General features: G+C 37.4%; 1 protein-coding gene across 5 annotated transcripts in view; it reads right to left on the bottom strand.

Annotated features, from left to right (window-relative positions):
* Positions 1–460: 460 nt before the first annotated feature.
* thsd7ba (thrombospondin, type I, domain containing 7Ba) overlaps positions 461–20,413 on the bottom strand; it is a 203,031-nt gene continuing 183,078 nt past the window's right edge. For all 5 annotated transcript variants that reach the window (XM_081604542.1, XM_008403136.3, XM_081604543.1 and 2 more), the window contains 8 exons: positions 19,416–19,561; positions 16,715–16,886; positions 12,700–12,873; positions 9,018–9,113; positions 6,828–6,910; positions 6,275–6,470; positions 5,182–5,269; positions 461–4,818 (listed from right to left, as the gene is read on the bottom strand). In XM_081604542.1, coding sequence (XP_081460668.1) covers positions 4,737–4,818; positions 5,182–5,269; positions 6,275–6,470; positions 6,828–6,910; positions 9,018–9,113; positions 12,700–12,873; positions 16,715–16,886; positions 19,416–19,561 — 1,037 coding nt within the window. In that variant the 3' untranslated portion in view covers positions 461–4,736. The remainder of the gene's footprint in view (positions 4,819–5,181; positions 5,270–6,274; positions 6,471–6,827; positions 6,911–9,017; positions 9,114–12,699; positions 12,874–16,714; positions 16,887–19,415; positions 19,562–20,413) is intronic.

The following is a 20,413-nucleotide window of genomic DNA, read 5'->3' as shown; positions in this document are numbered from 1 at the left end:
GAGAAGCTCAAACGGTCACGTTGCTCATAAATCTTCACTAAAACCTCCAAATGTGTCTTGAAAGATGCGCAAATGAGATGAATTGGACATGACAGGATCGGCCCCCGTCTTTGCCATGGATCAGATGGCCGTGACACAAGCGTTTTAATTCAGCCTTGTCTTAAGCAAAAGTGACAGGATTAAATAAATGAATTAGATGAGACAAAGATTTAAACTCTGCTTCGCTCGCAGCCCGGGATTATCCTGGGACTATCGGACTGGAAATCTGACTGCAGGGCAAAATGAATCTTATCAACTGCTTATCTGTTCTGGGCTTTGCCTTAGAGTCTGCGGTAATTACAATATATCAGATGTATCAGGACTTGAAAGTCAAGGAGCCATGAAAGATCTTTGCTGGTCTGGAGCTTCTGCCTTATAAATATCCCTCTCAAAGAGGGGGTAGTGAGAGAAACGCAGGCCCTTTTTTTTTGATTTTCACATGATTTCACAATTTATTTGAATTTTGTCCAGTTCTCCATGTACACACAATAGTAACACAAATAGCTTAGGTACTGTAAACAGTAGGCAAAGATGTTTTTCGATCCGTCGGACACACCCAAAGGAGATCTCATAAGCATCTGAGAACAGAAATGTTTCTAGTTAGCTTATGATATGTTGTCAAGAGCATCGGAATAATTAAAATTTGTGTTTTTCCCGTACCCAACTTTTTACCATGTGTGCTTTTTGCTCCCCCAAATTTCAGAAACACTGGCCTAGAAGAGACTGTTACTAAAATGTTTGGCAACTTATGAAACAGAGTCTTTTTTGCAAGGCCACTTGGAGCGCTCTCTGCCAAAATAGATCAAGCATGCCTACGTACAGAGACAGCTGCCGAAATACAGTTGTTGTGACATGTAACAACCATATTTGTACAACCAGGAGGATTATAGAGTGGCTGAATAAATACATTCAAGATGAGGTCACATAGAATAACAGGTGCATCTCATTAAATAAGAATATTAGCTAAAAGTTTGGTTATTTCAGTTATTCAGTTCCAGGCGATGAAACTGGTGGATTTACATAGATTTGATACAAACAGGTGGACAAATTTCAAGGGATAATTTCTGTTTATTTTGATGACACAACTGCTGGAAATTTAAAATTCAAGTTGTCAGAAAATTGAGAACTTACTGAGAAGTGTGTCCATGTGCTTATCAGGAAAAGCATTTAATTTTAAGCCTGTCCCAATGAACAATTTATTGCATAATAAATTAAAATGATTCCAATGGCTAAGATTTTTTTGAAGGGCAATTTTCTTTTACATAATCCATTTCTACAATCTGTTTTTGTTTGTGTGTGGTTTTTCATTTCCTTTTATTATTTTTTGTTTTTTATCTTGGATATTTAAATTGTCTTTCAATTACACTGTTAAGTGCTTTTCCAGAATGAAAGTTTATTAGACTTTGAGAGGGAAAACTTGAATTATTGTGCCATATAGCTTGAAAATAAACTTTATTGTTTATATATATAATTTTACAGACTATTTGTTATTAAGTAAAATTTGTTACTGTGACAGGCCTAATATTTGGTCAACACTTCTTTTGTAACATGAGTTATTAGATTAATGCAAACGCGGCATGAAGAGGATTTTGAATCTCAGATTTGTGAGCAGGCTTTGATTCTCTGAAGGCTGTGGTTAAATCCCTGCTGCTTGTGCACTTTTTCTTACACTCAACTTTCCACTTTGATACGACGCTCTGAATTACCAGCTGCAACCTTGTTGTGGAGAGTTTCAGTGACTCTCTGCAAGAAGACTGTCAAGTCAGCAGTCTTCACAATGACTGTGTAGGTCGTAACATTGCCATGCCATTATATTTATGCAATTTGCTTTTTACTATTGGTGTTATGTAGTACTCTCTATTTTATGAAGAAAAAAATATTTCATTAGCTGAGAGCCATAATCATTAAAATGAGATTAATACATCACTGTGTCTGGTGAATCTATAAAACACGAGTTTACATTTTTTAACTAAATAGCAGAAATAAAGTAACTTTTCAAATATATTCGAACTTATTGAGATGCACATGTGAATCTCTTTGATTAGTGGAGGCCAAATGAGAAACAGCTTAATACCTGGTGAGCACCAAAATCACCAAACGCAGGAAAACACGGATCCTCCACCGAGTTGAAAAGAGAAGTGAAGGTGAAAAGGGCTTTAAAATCCACTCAGACTTATTAAAACACATTGATGCACTGAGCTGCAAGAGAATATAAATGAAAAAGATAATAAACTGGGTTGAATGACAGAAAACTCCACAGATTTGAGAGGGAAGATGGTTAATGGGCTCACGGATATTTGGTGTTTGTAATCTTTTCTTCAGGCTGTAACAAAATATTGACTATTTTTTTAGTTAATTGAAACAGTGTATGGAATAATGATTAAAAAAGAAGAACTATGAGCAATTTTTTTGGCAACAAATAGACACAAATTAGACATGACATTATGACCATTTGGCTAGTAGTCGTAGTTGGTCTCCCTTCTGCTGCCAGAACAGCCTTAACCTGTTGACATAATGAAAATAATGAACTTTTCAACGACTCCTGTAGGGCTCTGGATGGATCTTCTGGTATTTGGAGTCAATATGTTAGCAGCAGCTCCTTTCGGTCCAGTAAGATGGAAGGTCAGGCCTCCGTGGGTTGGACTTATTTGTCCAGCACATACTGAATTAAACTGAGATCTGGGAATTTGGCTGCCAAGTCAGCACCTCAAACCATTCTTGGTTTGTGGCAGGACGCATTATGCTGCTGAAAGATGTCACAGCCGTAAGGCTGCAGCAATGGACACACATCATACAGCAGTACGCACTACCCAGGCCATCTTCTTCTGTTGCTCTGTGATCCAGTTCTCCATTTTTGCCGTTTTGCACATTTTCGAGACTTTGTTTCCACTTTCACGGTTTGACAATCGATGATTTAGAGATATTGTTTTGAAAGATTCTATTGGTCTCTACTGTATGAACATGAGTTTAGGAGCCTGAAATAAACAGAGATGTAGCCAAAAACATAATCATATGGCTAGACAGGCTCAACAACTGACTGGCACCAGAGCCACTTTAGAGCACAACAACCGTATCCTCAAAATGATTCACTAAACACAAATATTTTCTTGAAGGAGAGTTAAAGGAGGTTTTTATTCTCATTGGGTTTTTATCCTGGTAAACTAAAGGTTAAAAAATATATATGCATATATATCGTCTCATGGGAAAAACCAATCACTTGGCAGGGATCACTGGCCAATAAATAATATCTAAATACCCATTAGGATTTTATCAAGAGTCAGAATCCAAAATTGCTCAGATTTACAATAAACAGAAACACAGCATTTGAGCTATTTTGACTGCAGTAGCTCATCAGTTGTGTTGGACCACAGTAGCCAGTCTTCTGCCTCGTTGGGCCTCAATCAGCTCACCACTGTCCCCTTTCTGGACCTCTTTTGACAGATACTGACGGCTGCAGACTGGGAAAATCCTACACAAGCTGCAGTTCTAGATGCTCTGATCGATCTGAATGGCCATTTCAACTTGGCCCTTGTCAAACTCACTCACTTACACTTTTTTCTGCTTCTCACTGATGAATTTGGAGGAAAACATTTTCACTTCCCACCTAAACCTTTCTCATTTAGAGGTGTCCTCAAACAGAAAGGGTGTGTTATTTACTTTACCTGCCTGTGGTCATAATGTTATGCCTGATGCCATGAGTAACCCAGCCAACATCTTTGTGATTCTCCTTTATATTTAAGTGATAAGTGCTGTTTTGCTTTGCATCACATTAAAACTGTGCATGAGGTATGATTTCAATCATGCTGGTTTCCAATCTCTTGACATTTGCATGTTTTTTGTTTTTTATTATTATTTTTGTTCTAAAATGCACCAGAATGGTATCCTATTGAGTAAAAATGACATTAACTTGTTGCTGAATTTTATTTTCTAAGCCTGGGAGTCACGTGAGAACGGAGAAATAGCCGAATTACATTTGCCCTTAAACTCGAGGCAGGCTTTGATTTTGGTTTCCACATATACACAACATATTGCATCATCAACAATACACAATCAGACAGCAAAAATAAATAAATTAAAACTTGCATTACGGTTAAAACACTAGAAAAGTCATCAAAAACAAAAACAAAAAAAACGAATCAGCACTAACGTAGTGCATAGACCACCTCATTTGTTTGAAAATAAGAAATAAAAGAGTTTATCCAAAGAGCTTGTGACATTACCTCTCACAAAGTTCAGAAACTATTGAGAAAAATTAAAATACATTTCAGTAGAATGTGTAACTACAGACTGGAGCATCTCCAAAACAAATTAAAAAAAAATGAAATGTGGTCCCTCTGATTGCTGACACTTCACAAACCTCCACAGTGGATTCACTTGCGGATTCATTTTGTCTCTAGTGCCTGAAAGTCTTCTTGCTTCATCATTTGCAAATGGTGCTTGAACCGCGTGTTCATGTTGCAGGCAGTTATAGAAAAACAGGATCTAGAGGTCCATGTCTCAGTCTTGGCTCAACTGGCTTTGGCTCCGCTTGTTTGATCCGGCCAATACTCGGCGCCGTCAGCGGCAGACCAAATCGCTTTACTATCGCAAACATAACCCGGCTCAAGCAGGTCGGGGTATGTGCTTGGCAACAATGCAAACCAGGCCAGAATCCTGCCCAACGCCAGTCATGTGACCTGGCTGGTACAGCAGCCCGGTCACATATCCACATCGCCGTCATAGGCAAGAGTCAAGGGCTTCTGTGGTGGAGGAGACGCTTTGGAGGTTTTGGATGGCTTGCTAAAAAAACAGCAACAGACAAAAGACACACAAAGCTCAGACAGCATGTAGGTTGGTGCAGCACAAGGCAGTTCAACTTGATTTCAGTCTTTAAAAAGAATTTCATTAACTGATAACAGGAGCTCACAACAGACAAAGTAGTGTGGAGGAGTATAACTCACACTTGACAGGGTTGTGTTGGAGGAAACGAATTTCTTTTTGCCTCTCCATGTTTATGCTTTTCTCATACTAAGTATGTGTGTGTGTGTGTGTGTGTGTGTGTGTGTGTGTGTGTGTGTGTGTGAGAAAGACCTACAAAGAAGCTCCTGCTTTAACAATCGTCTATGGCAAAGAACATTTTGAAGACAGTGGAATTGGACGTACCAGATCAGGAATGACAGCGTGGCGATGAAAAGTACTACAATGAATCCGACGATGGCTACGGCATAAACCCACAGCTTTACTCTTCCATCTGTGTAACCAAAGGGGAGATTTTAAATAAAGACATTTAAAGATTGTTCAGGTGGTCATGAAACTCTGTTCCCACATACGGACAAGATGATATTTAATGTGGTCAAATTATCTTGCTAAAGTGTCCAAACCATTTGCACATATTGACAGATTGCAACTCCAGCAGGAGTTTGCGTGACACACCATTTGAAATAAGTGGATGTTTGTCAAGTGGAAAGAAAATTATGTCTTCTGATGCGTCTCTTTACCAGATTTGCACATAATTAACAGAAAATGTCATCCATTTTTCTTTGCAAAAAAAAAGTAAACGCAAAATAAACCATTGAAAACCATTTAGAAGTTTTTTTTCAACTCTTAAATTATCTATCAGGATTAAAATCCCAATAAAATACACATAATCCTGTGATTATGTGACAAAATGTTGAAAAGTTCAAGAGGTTTCAATAGTTTTACAAGGTACTGAATGAAGTCCGTTGTGTTTTTTTTCCACAGATTATAATAAGAACAGCAAAGACTTTGACAACCTAAAGAGCCAAACTGAACATGTTTGTCACATGACTTCTTAGACAAACATCTACTTTAGAAAATATCTCGTAATTTCTAATGTTAGGGTTTAAGATAAAGATAATTCAAATTCAAAAGTACTTTATTAGTCCCAAAAGGAAATTAAATAAACATAATAATAAACAATAAATACAAATTAAGTAATAAACATAAAAGAGGATTTTTATTTTTAATTTATTTTTAAGTACATAGATTCCAACCTAATGACAGACCTAAAAACATATTACTGGTACTTTTAGTGTCATTCTGTGTGGAAATTCAGTAAATTAAGTGTTTAATTTGTTATCACATTATCTGGTCCCTATTAATTTTTATGGAAGGTCCAAAGAGGCTCTTGCTCTTCCTTTTGTCTGTTTATTTTAGAGGAAGAAAGGCACTTTCAGAAGCAGGAACAATGTCAGTCAAGCTGATTGATTGTTGCAGATCATTTCCATTTCAGTACCTGGGCCAACGGGCCTTAAGGTCCACTCGCTGAAGAGGTCGTTGGACTGAGACGGCCGGGGTTTTAATCTTCCAGAGTTAGTTTTCACATCGGCTTTCTTGCTGTTGTCCACTCCGGGGGTTCTGGTGCAGTAGTCCAAGAACCCATGCGAGGTCATCACTTCGGTGTAGCCCTTCTCACACCCACACACTCCACTCTGCGCGGAAAGGGGATCGTTTACTGCCCAGGGAAGACTGCTGCAATTGTTACCTCACACTTTACAAGACGTGCAGTGCAGTTGCGTGACGATACTCTTAGGGGCAGTATAACATCGAGCTGTGGCCATTCATTCTCATCCCCCACCCTAAACAACCTCACAGGTGTACATCTTAACTGACACAAACAGTTAAATTAATCTGATTAGCTTCTAATGGCCTGCTTTAGGAAATTAAAAACGCCATCTATCACGATCCATGCAGCCTCCCACCAAGAGGTATGTGAGCAGAAAACAACACAAAAAACTCCAGAGAGAGAGACCGACCACAGCTTCCTGATCGAAGCGCAGCAATCTTACCGGCGTGCAATGTGAGAAGGGTTTCGTGCACGGAGGATGGCAGTGTCGAAGGGTAGTGGGCCTTTTCTGTGGGAAACAGCCCCCTGAGAAGACAACACATACTTATTTCTGTTCCTTTACCCATTGATCAGTAAATGAATGCTCTGTCACGGCTGATTAATGGGTTCAGGTTCCTATCGGGGTCCCTGATCAATTGGTGAACATTTTAATTTCAACACAGAAAATTGCATGTCAGAATATCAAAGAGTAATGCCATGGGCTTTTAGGTTCTCTGCCAAGGCAGGTTTTCTTTTTTTTTGTATTCCTTCTGGTTTCATATTTGCCAGAAATACTTCCTTGGAGTGATAAGATCACATTCGCCTACTATTTACAGCAGATCAAGCCTGCCTAAAGCTGTTTTATCCCCACTACAGTCGTAGTTTTGTTCTGTTTCTCCGAGGCTGGTTTACTTCCTATAAATACAAATGCGTGATTATATTTATATGGATTGAAGGCATCCCAGCTCAGTGCGGTGTATTGATTACTTGCGTTAAAAAGGGAGGAAAAGAAAGAAATCAATTGACCCTGGTGTGGAAAAAGGCAGATCAAATAAAGTGTAAAATGTTCTTGGAGTGCGGTACTAAAACTACTCTGTATGAGTGAATCTTCAAGCACTGTCTGTAGAAGTCAAAGGCAAGTCTAGTCTCAGTCATGATCAGTTTTCACAACGCAGAAACAGCAAAGCACGATGCGACTTAAAACATGGCTGATGAGTGGAGATAAGAAAAACTGTAGATATTAGCTTCTGCAGTCGTGATAAGACGGTTTTCACTGTGCTTATTAATGCATATTAACAAATGCTTGGTTTTTTTAACTATTAATATTGGCAGGTATAATCATTTTTCAAGTGGTTCTCAAGTATTTGTGGATTTCAGCTATTTTCGGGCGGCTGTGGACCCTAACCCCTCTGAGCAATGGGGGTCCACTGGAATACATGGAACCAGAACCAAAAGAGGAGAAGCAGCATTCAGTTTCTACGCATCACAAATGTGGAACAAACTTCCAGAAAACTGTAAAACAGCTGAAACACTGGGTGCCTTTAAATCTCAACTTAAAACCCACCTGTTTAGAGTTGCTGATGGCTAAATTAGGGTTAGAGTGCGGGTTTTGATGTCTTCTGATTTTTTTATCTATACTTTTTATCTATTTATTAATCTCTAATCTCTTTTTTTTGTTATTTGGTGGCTTAGAGTCCTTGTCAAATGACGTTTTGACAAAAAATCTGGATCATTTTTTCAAATTCCAATCTTTTTTTTTTTCAAAATCTCTTTCTCTTTCTTACTGTTTATTCAATGCCACATGCTGTAAAGCACTTTGAAATGCCTTGCTGCTGAAATGTGCTATACAAATAAAATTTGATTGATTGATGGCTCAGTTTGAAAGACATCCATCAGGACATTATTAATACTCAATTTAATCATTTACTCAAACGAGCCACGCTTCCTGGTCTATTTTCACTCCTCATAACATGAGATAAGAGATTTTCATGAGAGTTTGAGCCCGAGTTGAATCTGAAGCCTAAAATCTTAGTTTTAGGCTTCGGGTCCTCATCTCTGCCTTCATGCTTGTCTGAATTTGTGACTGACAGAAGGAACAGTCCATCTGCTGGCACAAAAAGTTTCAACCTCATCTGAGTTTTGTTGTATATCTGGAAAAGATCTTATCTGCAGAAGCAAAGCCCACTGACAGCTTAATAGTTTTGGAATCTCTAAAGATTATACTTTTGCAATTCAGCACTGTCAGATCCTTGCAGATGTCGCATTTCCTATTAACTCCTGATCCAATAAGGCGCTCTTTTTTTTCTCTAAATGTAATTCAAAACCACCTGCTACAGCCACTTCTGGAACAAAAAAAAAAAAGAAAAAAGTTTTCAGTTTGACAGTTTTCAGAGATGAATGAAAGGAGATTCACTTCATGTCTGAGCTGCACATTTCATTTTAGAGCTACAGACTTATTCTTTAATGCGGCACACATCCATATGATACAAAATGAAATGAAAAAGGGCTCAACTGTGTCAGCGCAGGGGAATATAAACAGAAATAGCACACGTTCAGCCGCTGGACTCATGTAGGCAATGTAGCCGTTTTCCTAGGAGATATTGTACGTAACCCATCTATGAGCAGTCACTGGAGACTGACTGTAAGGCTTCACCTGTGACATTAACTCCATCTGAGCGCTGACACCACACTGGCCTCTCATTGTTTGTCCATCCCCCTGTTTTCCACTGGTAGCTGTGGCACTTTCCTCCTGTAGCAATGGCAGAGAGATAGACGCAATCCTCATTAGCAGCTTATATTGGGTGTCCACACCTGTTCTCAGGCTCCTGTAGGTGTTAACCTCCGTTTCTCTCAGGCCTGTGCCTTTATATTATAAAGCTAAGACATATAATGATTACAAAGACAGGACAAAAAGAAAAAAAAAAAGAATAGAAGCCACTCAACTGAGGCAGCATGCGAGACAGTGGCAACTTTGGACAAAATGAGGTAAAATCGGTTGAAAATATATGAAATGGGCCTCTTTTTGCAATCAAAGCTCTTATTTTCCTGAGGGAGAGTCTATAGAAAAGTTGATTTAAAGAGAAAAGCAAAGACAGATGGAACTGATTTGTAGGACTGAAGCCACACGAAGCTGCAATTCAGGACAAACTTACAAAAAGAACCAAAGTAACACTACAGAAAAAAGTACAGAACTGAAGTTTCACATAAGGGTTACTGCGTTGGGCACAATTTTGAAATAAATATATTTGAACTTATGTGTAATTTTAGGTTTTATGTGTTAAGATTAAAAAGAAAAAAGGAATGCTATTATGGCTATTGGGTGTATGAAGGTACGTTTTCTACTGCTGCTTCATTAATAGCTGCTGAGCATCAGAGAGGCTCCTGCACTACTTTTAAAACTCCTCTTAAAGCCTTTTCTTCTTCTTTAGCCTTCAATAATTAGCTAGACATAGTTTGGCCTTGCTTATTTTAATTTGTTGCATTGTATTTAATATTTTACTGTTCCTTTGCCTTATTTATACGTGATTTTTTTTAAATAGTTTTCTTTGTGAAGCACTTTGTTGCTGCTGCCGCTCTTATAAAGAGCTTTAGAAATACAATTGCTGTGATATGGTGGTGAAAGCAGCAAAAACTGACAAAATTAATAATGACATATAAGAAAAAATTATTTTTTTTGGGTGTTGGCAGCCTTTTGGATATTTGACAGTCAAGGTAATGACGTACATGATGCAGGGGCCTCTGCATTAGCAATGTAGCTGCTTCAACTAGAGTTCAGTTGTGATGTGGCATTATGGACAAATACCCCAAATATGTTGACAAAATAAAATGCTGCAGATTAGTCGTAAATCATGCAAAAATAGGCTTGAAAAATTGCTTTTATGTACAAAGAGTGTACTCCCTGTAGACTCTTCTTCTGCCAATTTATGTAGCATATTATGTTCTCTTCAGCAGTAAGTCATGTTTAGTAGAGTGACTGAGGTAAGTGTCATTGTGACAGTCTGCTTAAGAAAGTAAAATCCTTGTTTATTTATTCATATGGTGCGACCTTTGACCACAAACAAAACAACAAAAATCTGCTCACAGCAGATTTTTCTAAAAAGATATCTCTATTGATTAAAATTGGTCTCGGCGGATCAAAGCTTTACGAAAAGAGGAGGCCAGAAATCAGACGTAAAATCCAAAGCTTCCCTAAATATATTTTCTCTAAATCCTACTGGAACCTGCTTGCTGCCATCGGAGCACTTTGGCTTCAAGAGCAGCTGAAACTAACCGTGTTATTTCTGTCCAAGTCGGTGCAGACGCTCAGCCATCCTGGGCATTACAAGTGCTTAAAAGAGTGCTTACATATAAAGCGAGCCGGGTTCAGAAGTGAAAAAGCCTCTGGGTTAGAGGTGGAAGGTCTTCAAGAAACATGAAAGTCCAGCAACTTCTATTTAAGCACTTAGATCTGAAGCTACCTGCTCACTATGCAAGTATTAAATATCTGGAGTAAAACTTGATTTAAATAGATTTTTTTTGGTTCAGATAAATGTAAAGCAAACTAAAAATGTTTTTTTTTTTTTTTAAATCACAATAATAGCTGCGTCTAAATCATTTATTGGAGCTTTTTAATATTTCTGATCAGAGCTTTTTTTTGCATCCTCCCTCTCCCGTCAGTCTTCCATTAGGTTGCCTTTTTTCTTGTATCCAAGTGCACTAAAGCTGCCTTATTGCCGATTAAATGACTGGGAGTGAGAATAGAAGGAGAATCAGCAGGAGCAAGAAAAAGCCCACGTAACTAACATAAACCGATAATGTCTGATTCAGGCTCGCACACGCAGCCATCAGCTTGACCATGTGTAACTCTGCCTGGGCTTTGTGATGAGGAACTTCACTCTGGGGCCGGATACGGCCAAGGATTTTATAACTATTTGAATCTCACGCTCTGCTGGCAGTGAAACACAAACTCAAGTGTTCTGCAATAAAACAGAATAGACATTTACGACCACATGCAAAATAAAAAAAAAGAACAAGGATGCTTGTTTTTGAAAAAAATTATGAGGAGAGAGATTTAAGTGTAACAACATCTGGTTAATTAATCACTGAGGGACACTAAAGACATTGGGTTCTTGATCAAAAGTCTATGTTCTTTATCTTTCTAAATTCAACACATGTGGGACATACTACCAACTATTTTCCAGACTCGTAACAATGCGCTCTTGAGCCTCTCTGCGTGTTGAAACAGTACGATGGCCCTGACTTTTAATTCAGCGTTTTCAGTTCAGGTGTTTCGCGTCGTTTCTCTGCACCTTTTTGAGCGTCCTGGAGTGTTGAAAAAGAGCCCAGTTACTGCAACTTTAAGATCCAGCTCTCCTTCAAGACATTTGTCTCAACTATTTGCTCTTTACCAGAGCTATGTAAAGCTTGACTGCATGCCAAAGAAGCAATTTAGCTATTTGATTCAAGACTCAGGGACTCATTTCAAATTGAGACCCCTGCTCTTTCACCATTAAACGCATCAATCAGATTGATGTCTGATGGGGGATAACACTACCATACAACTCCTAAAATTACATTTTACAATACATCTGACAATCTAAAAACATTCTTTATTATATAATCTTTTAGTTTATTGTTTTATCAGACAGTTTAGAAAACCCCAGAGGACATCATTGGTCCATATTGCGTCCTACGTGTTCTCTCACGTAGCAAACACGACTCCATCACTGCAGTCTGAAGGCAGCACTGCCCTGATGCAACAAAATAAACATTTCAGGATAGTTTCAAAGATCAAAGGTTGAAATAGTTTATCTTTATAGCAGCTCTCATGCGTGTAGCTGGAGTTTAATGGACATTTATTGCAAAATAAATGCTGTCGAATTCATCTAAATTTTCTGAGCAGCAAGAAAAAATGCAAAAGCTCATTGAAAAATGTAGTAAGTTTTCCAGGAAAGGTATACACACCTAGGGTTTTTTTGTTTTAACAATTTTTTTATGTTTAAAGGTGTTTAAGGCACTAGTGATCTGTAGTCATTAGTAACTAGTTGGGAGGAAGGGCAAGGCATGCAGTAAACAACCCAAGAGCCGGTAGTCAAACTCCAAACAGCTGTATTTGTTTTAAGTAACTTTTAGCTACGGAAGCAAATGTTAAATACAACATTTACAAAAACAAAAGAATCAGAATCAATGGATATATTTGTTTCCGTTTTACAAAGTTAAATTAAATATACAATAGCATTTAAAGGCATTCATATATAATAACTTTTAATATGCTATGGTAAAGAGATTTAATTATATTATGAATACGGTTATCAGTTTTTTGGTGAAAATAAGTGCAAGTCAATCTTCCTTCAAACCTTTACAAGGCTGGGTCTCAAAGACCTGATGGGGGCAGCTGCCTTGGTTCTCCATGGCTTGAATGATCACAGCTCTGGATCGCGCCTGGCGACCCGTGGACTCAAAGCTGCGGCCTTCCAGGCAGGTCAGCTGGCAGGAGCTCCAGGTGGACCACTGTGTCAAATGGCAATCACCTGAAGAAAAAATTATAATAATAAAAAAAAAACATCAAGTCACAAATTGATCCTAATTCACAAATAATCTTCTTCTGTCATATTGTCTACAATATGAAGCACTGTAAGATTTAACAGGAATCAAAAACAACACATCTGTGAGAGATGTATGTTCTAAATGCAAAAACAGATCAATGGATATGGCCTTCACAGTCACACTGTGACTAAGATGTAAAACCGATGAAGAAAACTGAAACAGGTCTCCCTGGAGAGGAAATTATTTGTCTGACAAAAGCTGGTTGATGTTGTTTTTGTGTGTGTGAGCCAATAAATGATACAGGAAACTTTCTCTCTTGAATGTCAAACACAAATATCCTTTGTGACGCTTGGTAGGGTTTTCCTGCAGCGATATCATCATCCAAAGCCACCGTCTCCCAGCCTGAGAAAGCCTCTGATTCTCTGCCTTGAACATCCATTAGTGACTATCTGTGGACTGAGGCATCTCATTATCTTTCATCTTCATACACAGACACTCCATCAGCTCTCGTCTTACACAGCTTCATCTGCGGGAACATGCTGCGGCGGGAGCCGCGTTAAACAGCTTTAAGCCGCATTTGCAAATTACATCTCGCATGTATGTTCCACTGCTCTTCTGCTGGACCTTACATTTCACCTGCTGGCACCTACACACCAACAAACACACGCACGCACGATGAAGACACATCTACATACACACGCGCGCACACACACGTCTGCCCTTGGCATCAAACACTTCTGATCTTCAGCCAAGACTCGCCGCATCGGCGGATTGAGTGATGAATCAAGCAGAGAATCACAGAGGAGAGAGATGAGCACAGGCAGCCACTTACTCTTCATAGCAAAGCCTTACAAAAGGCTTCACAAGGCAACATGACTGAGATCGCAGGTCTGAGAAGCCTTTTCATCAGTGACAATCACTGTGTCTTGTAAAGATGACAAGTATTAAAATGAACTAAAATCTTTTGCTACCTGTGCAGCAGCCATGCAAAGATGCAAAGTAAAGCTTCATTACAGAGGGATAAACGTTGACAGTAAAGCAGGCGAGCTGTCAGCTGACCAGCTGCTGCCTCTCTGAAAATAATTCAATGCTCATTTTTTGGCTTAAGGAGTAAATATAAAAACCTCCACTGTCACTAAATGACACCAGCAAACTGGTGAGATGCCATCTCCTTGTTTCTATGGTGATTATTCTAATGAAAAGGTTGATCATTTACCGTGCACAGATTCAATTAGAGATTATGACATGGATCAGGTGTTTTAAGCAACAAAATGATCGAGATTCAGCAAAACGTTTGATTAATTTACAGTTCAGTTAAGAAGTTAACATCCAGCTTACCACAGTAAAAGGTTAGAAGTATTCCACCTGGATATTTGACCACTCGTGGCAGATGTGGTAGAAATCATTGAAAATGGTATTTTCCTTACTTTTTAAGCACAGTTTACAAAGTTTTAATAGGAATGAGTTCAGACGTAAACTCAATATGTCAGCTTATTTTCTGCTTTACCTCCTTCAGAATTAGTTTTAAGTGTATTTTGGGTCATTTTCCTCCTGGAACACACAGCTGAAACATCAGAGTTTCAGCTGTGTTGATTTCAGGTCAAGCTGAAGAGAGTTTGTCCTCCCTTGTCATCGTTCCACAGACTCTGAGCAGAACATTAGCACAATGTTCTGCTCATGTTCATTGCCAGTTCCTGGCTTTGAAACCGGCCCTTAGCATGACGCTACCACCAACCTACTTTTACAAGTCTTTGCTCTTGGAAGCCTGACCTTTTGACTAATTTAAAACATTCTTTTGTCATTGTTGTTTAATGAAGAATTATTTTTTTAATAATGTTTTTGATCTGTCTAAAACCAGCGATACACCTGATGTTGGGGAACCAACTATTCTTTGGTTTATAATCAAAGCCTGGATGTGATATAGCTCAAACACAGGTGCTGATTAGTGGAAGGTGGGTGGAAAAACAAAATAAGTCTGCATACATGAACCGCCTTTTCAGATAATTGGACACTGCATGCCAACAGCTATACTGAGCCACACAAAGTAGTGTTACAGATATGGAAGCACAAGTGGCAAAAATATCATATGCTGATTGTTTTGTAGTCAGATCACTATTTTATCACCAGTATAAAAAAAAACAAGTTAAAAAGAGTAATTGTCCTTAAAGAAAAACATGCTGCATCTTAGTATAGAAAAAGTAACAAATGTTTTCATCGTGCTGATTTTGTTCGAAACTATTCTCCCTTGAAAAAGTTTCTAAAACATAAATACAGTAAAAATAATCTAACAAAATGAGGCCAAAGAACCTTTTTTTTAAATGAAATTATAATGCAAAGTGCAACAGAGCTTTAATGATAAAATCAATAAACAATTAAAAAAAAAACTTCTGAGAGTGTTTCAATTTGTATTTTACCTTAAAGATTTTTATCTGTAATTACATCAATTTGTTTTACACTGAAAAAAGTTTAGGTATCAGATACATTTCTTAAACTAAGCATTTTTTTAGGGTTTCTTATCTTTTTCTAAATATTGCATATAGTCAGGTATATCCATGACAGTGAACCCTGGACATGTTCCAGTTTAGAGTAACCTTTTACCAGCATGTGTGTTTCTGACTTTATGAAGAAACCTGAATGTCTTGTGGCCCAACCAGAGTCCTGACTTGAAACTAATTCAGAATCAGTGAACAAAGCTAAAGATTAGGGTGATGGCAAGTAGCCATTCCAATCTTATAGATTTGTAGCTCTTCACTTATGAAACAATCATCATAATAGCAGCGAAAGCAAACCTTTCCTATTATTACTCAGCAATAACAGGAAAGGTTTGATTGCTGTAATGACAAGAATGATTTTTCCACTGAATGAGGGTTTACATAGTTTTTGACATGGCAATTTTCAATAAAATATATATCATTTTGAAAATTTCCAACCCTTTTAAACCGTTTTATTAACTTTTGAGAAACGCTGATCTTATTTCCTGTGAGAAATAAAATTGTTGGTTGAATGAATTCAATTTAAAATCAAAATCTGCCAGGGGTATGAACAATTTCAGACCCTAACTTAAATAAAGAATAAATTCAATCCAATCTACCCCTGTTCCAGACTAGATTGCTTCTGATGTGGCTTTTATTTTTTCAAATGGAAATTTGCTACGTTCACACACTCTCCCCATGCAGCACTCCCATTGGCATTAATTGTGATAAGTGGAATGATTGTCAGGGACGAGGTGACTGCTTGAGGCAGTGTGATTTGTTAATTATTTCAATTAACACAGAATATTTTTTCATGCTTTATTTGGTTGTGGCTTTTATTACACTAATCACTGAAGAAGCTGTTGTTAGTTGTTAAGACTGTAACCAACTTCTAAAGTTCTGTTTTTAAGTCAAAATTCTCCCATTCATTTCTATGAGAGAGAAAAATGGCTTCTCGCGTTTATCAGGGAGAATAAAACGGATTATGTTCAGTGAAATGGGCCATTCGTAAAATTATGACTTCTTTGAATTTTGCAATTACTTGGAGTCTGAAAATGTCAACTAGTCGAAGGAAATTTGCTTTACAAATGCAAATTTCCTTCGACTAATGCTTTACAAGCATTTTACAAGCATTTGTAAAATGCTTTATAAAGCATTTTACAAATGCTTTATTAAAAAAATATTGAGTTTTCAGTTATTTGAACAACTGATGCACTAATAAATAATTTCTCCAGTCATGCAGTTACGTGCCGTCTGATTTAACGCCCTAAGCTGTTTGGTTGTTCTTCTAAACAAAATGCCAATACATTAAAAGAGCAAATATGGGAATCCAATAAAAGTAAAGTGGCTTTGCCTGGGCAGGGGACGAAGCACGGCTGCTCCATTTCCTGCTGGAGTTGCTGCCTCAGCACATCTCCACACAGCTCTCTGTCTACAGGCTGAGGGGGAGGAGACTCGTGCCAGTTCCCCCAGTGGACAACACACGACAGGTTTCTTCTCCGGACCCCCTCTCCGCATTTTGCACCCTGCACAGATACAAATACAAAACATAGATATATATATATATACATGTATGTATATATTTTTTTCAAAACTACTCAATGTTTCTTTGTCAGTTTCTACAATGTAAATTAACAAGTGTGCATTCTTGACCATATAATGACTCATGAAGGCTGATGAAATATTACAATATTGGACCATGAAGGTGAGATAAATTCACATTTTTCCATCCAGGTTTACTGAGTGTTTGCATTATTATGTAAGATCAGGAGATTATTTGTAAGATTACTAGAATGAAGCCTTGAGGAACTCCATGTGAGATCTTTATTTCGAATTACTAAAAAAAAAAAAAAAAAAAAAGTCCTAAGCTACTAAATAGCAATTAAACATCTTTGACATTTTTCCATTAAATCAGTCAGTGCTTATGATCAACTATTAAACAGTGAAAAAACGGGAAAAATGTGTTATTTACCAAACACTTTATTTGAAGGGGGGTGAATAAGACTGTCATGACGCTTTCATAAACATGACATGACATGACATAAACATGACTGATATGAATTTGTTATAAAAGTATTACTGATTGCACTTTAAAAATTAGGTAACTTTGTTATTAAAGGTAAAGTTTAAACAGTAATAATTTCTTGGTTAACGTTGTCATAACAAAGACATTTTGAATAATGTCAACTTTGTATTAAAAGTGTCATAATTTACCGAATGACGCTTTATGACAACAGTCATAAATATTCATGAAGGTTTATTCATGTTCATGACAGATGTTATGACATGACAGTCTTATTCACCCCCCTTCAAATAAAGTGTTACCAAAAAAGCATGGTATGAAAAGTTAGGTTTCTACAGTTTTTAAAATACATTTCAATTATATAAAAATTTCTACTAACATATAATGAATTTCTTCATGTACATTACTGCTCACACCATTAGGTTACTTTTAGCAAACATTGCACTACATTTCTAGCTACATAACACATTTGCAGATCCACATTTTCCATCTGGCACCAGTCAGTTTTTTTTCTGTTTATTGTTGGTGTATTATTGGCTTGCAGTTTGTTTTTCCCATTTGCAAGTCATTATAATGCGAGAAACCATTAGGACACATGTTCACATATTCAAACTAATTAGAAAAAACCTTTGAAAAATAGTGCTCCACATTATTCTTAATGAGAACAAACAATTCAGTGTAATTACATTCCCTCCTCCATCAAAAAATAACCAAACAGATTTATTTTTTTAAATTAAAACAGATCTCCAAATGTTTTGTGAATGCGTGCAAAAGTCTAGTAAGAAAAACGTCAGAGCAAAACTGGTGCAGTTTCCTTAAGATATAAATGTAAAGATCACTTATGATTTTATTTGCTCACATATTTGTTAAAAAGACTTATAATCTCTAAAACTGTAAGCTAACTTACAGCTTTTAATAACTAGAGCGTATTTGTAGTCGCCAAATTAGAAAACTTGATAAATACATCAATTCTCCAAATATTCGAACTACAATCTCCAGCTTAGACTTCTTGTTAGCAGCTTTGTAGCATTGAACCAAATTAATTTGTGCCCACAAAGCAAGCAAAGCCTCGAAGGAGATAGCCAAGCATTTTCAAGATGCTGTATCCCCAGTTCGGTTTATAATGTATTCAGAGGTCAAGCTGAGGTCTGCAAGTCCGAGAAAACTTTCAAAGAGAACTACCAAGAGATGGCTGGAAAGGAAATTCAAACCCCCTGCTTGACTGATGATGATTTTGCAGACTATAAAGGGAGGACTGAATGAATCATTGTTCAGGGGCATCGAAATGAGTTATAGCAAAAGTCTGATTTTTAAAAAATGAGCTTTTAAAAAGTACATTTTACACATGTAGATAGATAAAAGATGGTGGAAAAAGAAATTTTAAAAATGTTTTTTTTTATTAAACACGTTAACAAAATGGTAAATGTCTTATATAAATAATGTCATTTTTTATTTGTATGTTTTTCTCATCAGAAATGTAGACATAATAATTTCCTGTTGATTGATTTCCAAATGGCTGAAAATTATTGTCACATTTTCTGAAAATGTGACAGCAATTTTTGAATAGGATCAACAGGACAACAAACCTCTTCTCTTCTCAATATAGTTTTATTAAAAATGAACATACTGTATACAAATGTCAATATAAAGGCTAAGTCAATTTTACGGGCAGTTTTGCTGTAATTAGTTTTCTTAAGTCCCATCACAGACAATCTGTTAAGTCTCCAAACATCAGAACTAGAAGCAAGAAAAGGAAGGCTTTGAAGAGCCTTGAAGTTTGTAATTGTTTCCAAGAGTGATAACAAGATATGACACTTGCAAAGGAGAGAGATACAAAGTCACAGCCTCATTAAGTTCCACGGCTTTTGATTTTAAACTTGTGAAATTTGCTAAACTTAAAGATGGATATTTTTAACCCACTTAACCATTCAGAGTCACAGCTTTTGATTGCGGGTGGAGAGAATAGTGCGGCACTTTTCGCGACTAATTTCAGCGAAATGAACATTTTCTTTAATATCAAAGTAGGTCATACCTCCACAGCGCACAGAGACCAGTCATTCAGCAGCCACATATAGCACGGCCTTATGGAGCACGGCTTAGTCTGGGAGAGCTGGCTGGGGCAGGGACGACCCTCCTCCTGAGCCTCCTGAAGGATCCTCCGTGTGCGGACAGAGTGACCTACATGACATCAAGACCAACGCCACATTTTGAAGAACAGTTACACGGATTCAGAGAACATCTGCAAGCTGCAGCCTACGTTCAAAATTAAATACTTTCTCTGGTTACATCTGTGAGACTCCCACAGCGGTGACATTTTAAAGTCCCACTGTATGTTGGCATGAATAAACGAATCTGCAGGAAATGTATACAATGTAGCATTTATATCCAAAAACATTTGAAGATTTAAAAACGTGCAAAAAACATGAATCTTAATTAAGTATGAGTGAATCAAATTGTTCAGAAGTAAAAGCCGGCTCCATCTTCTCGTTTTTTTCCAAGAAATGTTTTTTTTTTTTTTTTATTACAAAGAAGAATTAGCACAACTGTCAAACACATGAGTCATTTTGCCACTTTATCCTCAGAACTAGCAGTTTTCTACCAAAGTGCCTCGTTCAAGAGGGCCATTAATAACGTGTGAAGGGAATTGTTGGCAACCAGCCATGGAGTAGTGTGTTGTAGAGAAACACAGACAGAAAAAAACTTTTATTCTATCCTAACAAGTACATTTATCAGAGAAGTAACCTATTTCTTCCAGTAATGATCTTTCAGATACTAAATGTGAGCGTTTGTTTCATTTCAAAGGTAGGAGCCGTCACAGCAGCCGTAAAACGTAGCCCAACTGATAGACAGCTGTGGGCTCTAAAGTGGCATATTGACTGAAATATTGAAGTTTTTAGTTGAAAATTGAAATTTTGCACGTGGGTTCACATCTGGACTCGGATAGGACCTCCATTATTTTTGTAGCTCAAGCTGTACAAGGTCATCCTTCCGCTCCAGCCTCAAGACTTTGGCTCCAACAGGTTCTCTTCT

The sequence above is a fragment of the Poecilia reticulata genome, chromosome 2 (genome assembly GCF_904066995.2).
Source record: "Poecilia reticulata chromosome 2, P_reticulata-male-v2, whole genome shotgun sequence".
In the NCBI taxonomy this organism is placed as follows: domain Eukaryota; kingdom Metazoa; phylum Chordata; class Actinopteri; order Cyprinodontiformes; family Poeciliidae; genus Poecilia; species Poecilia reticulata.
Note: the sequence above shows the minus strand (reverse complement) of the source record. Positions and strands in the feature narration are given on the sequence as shown.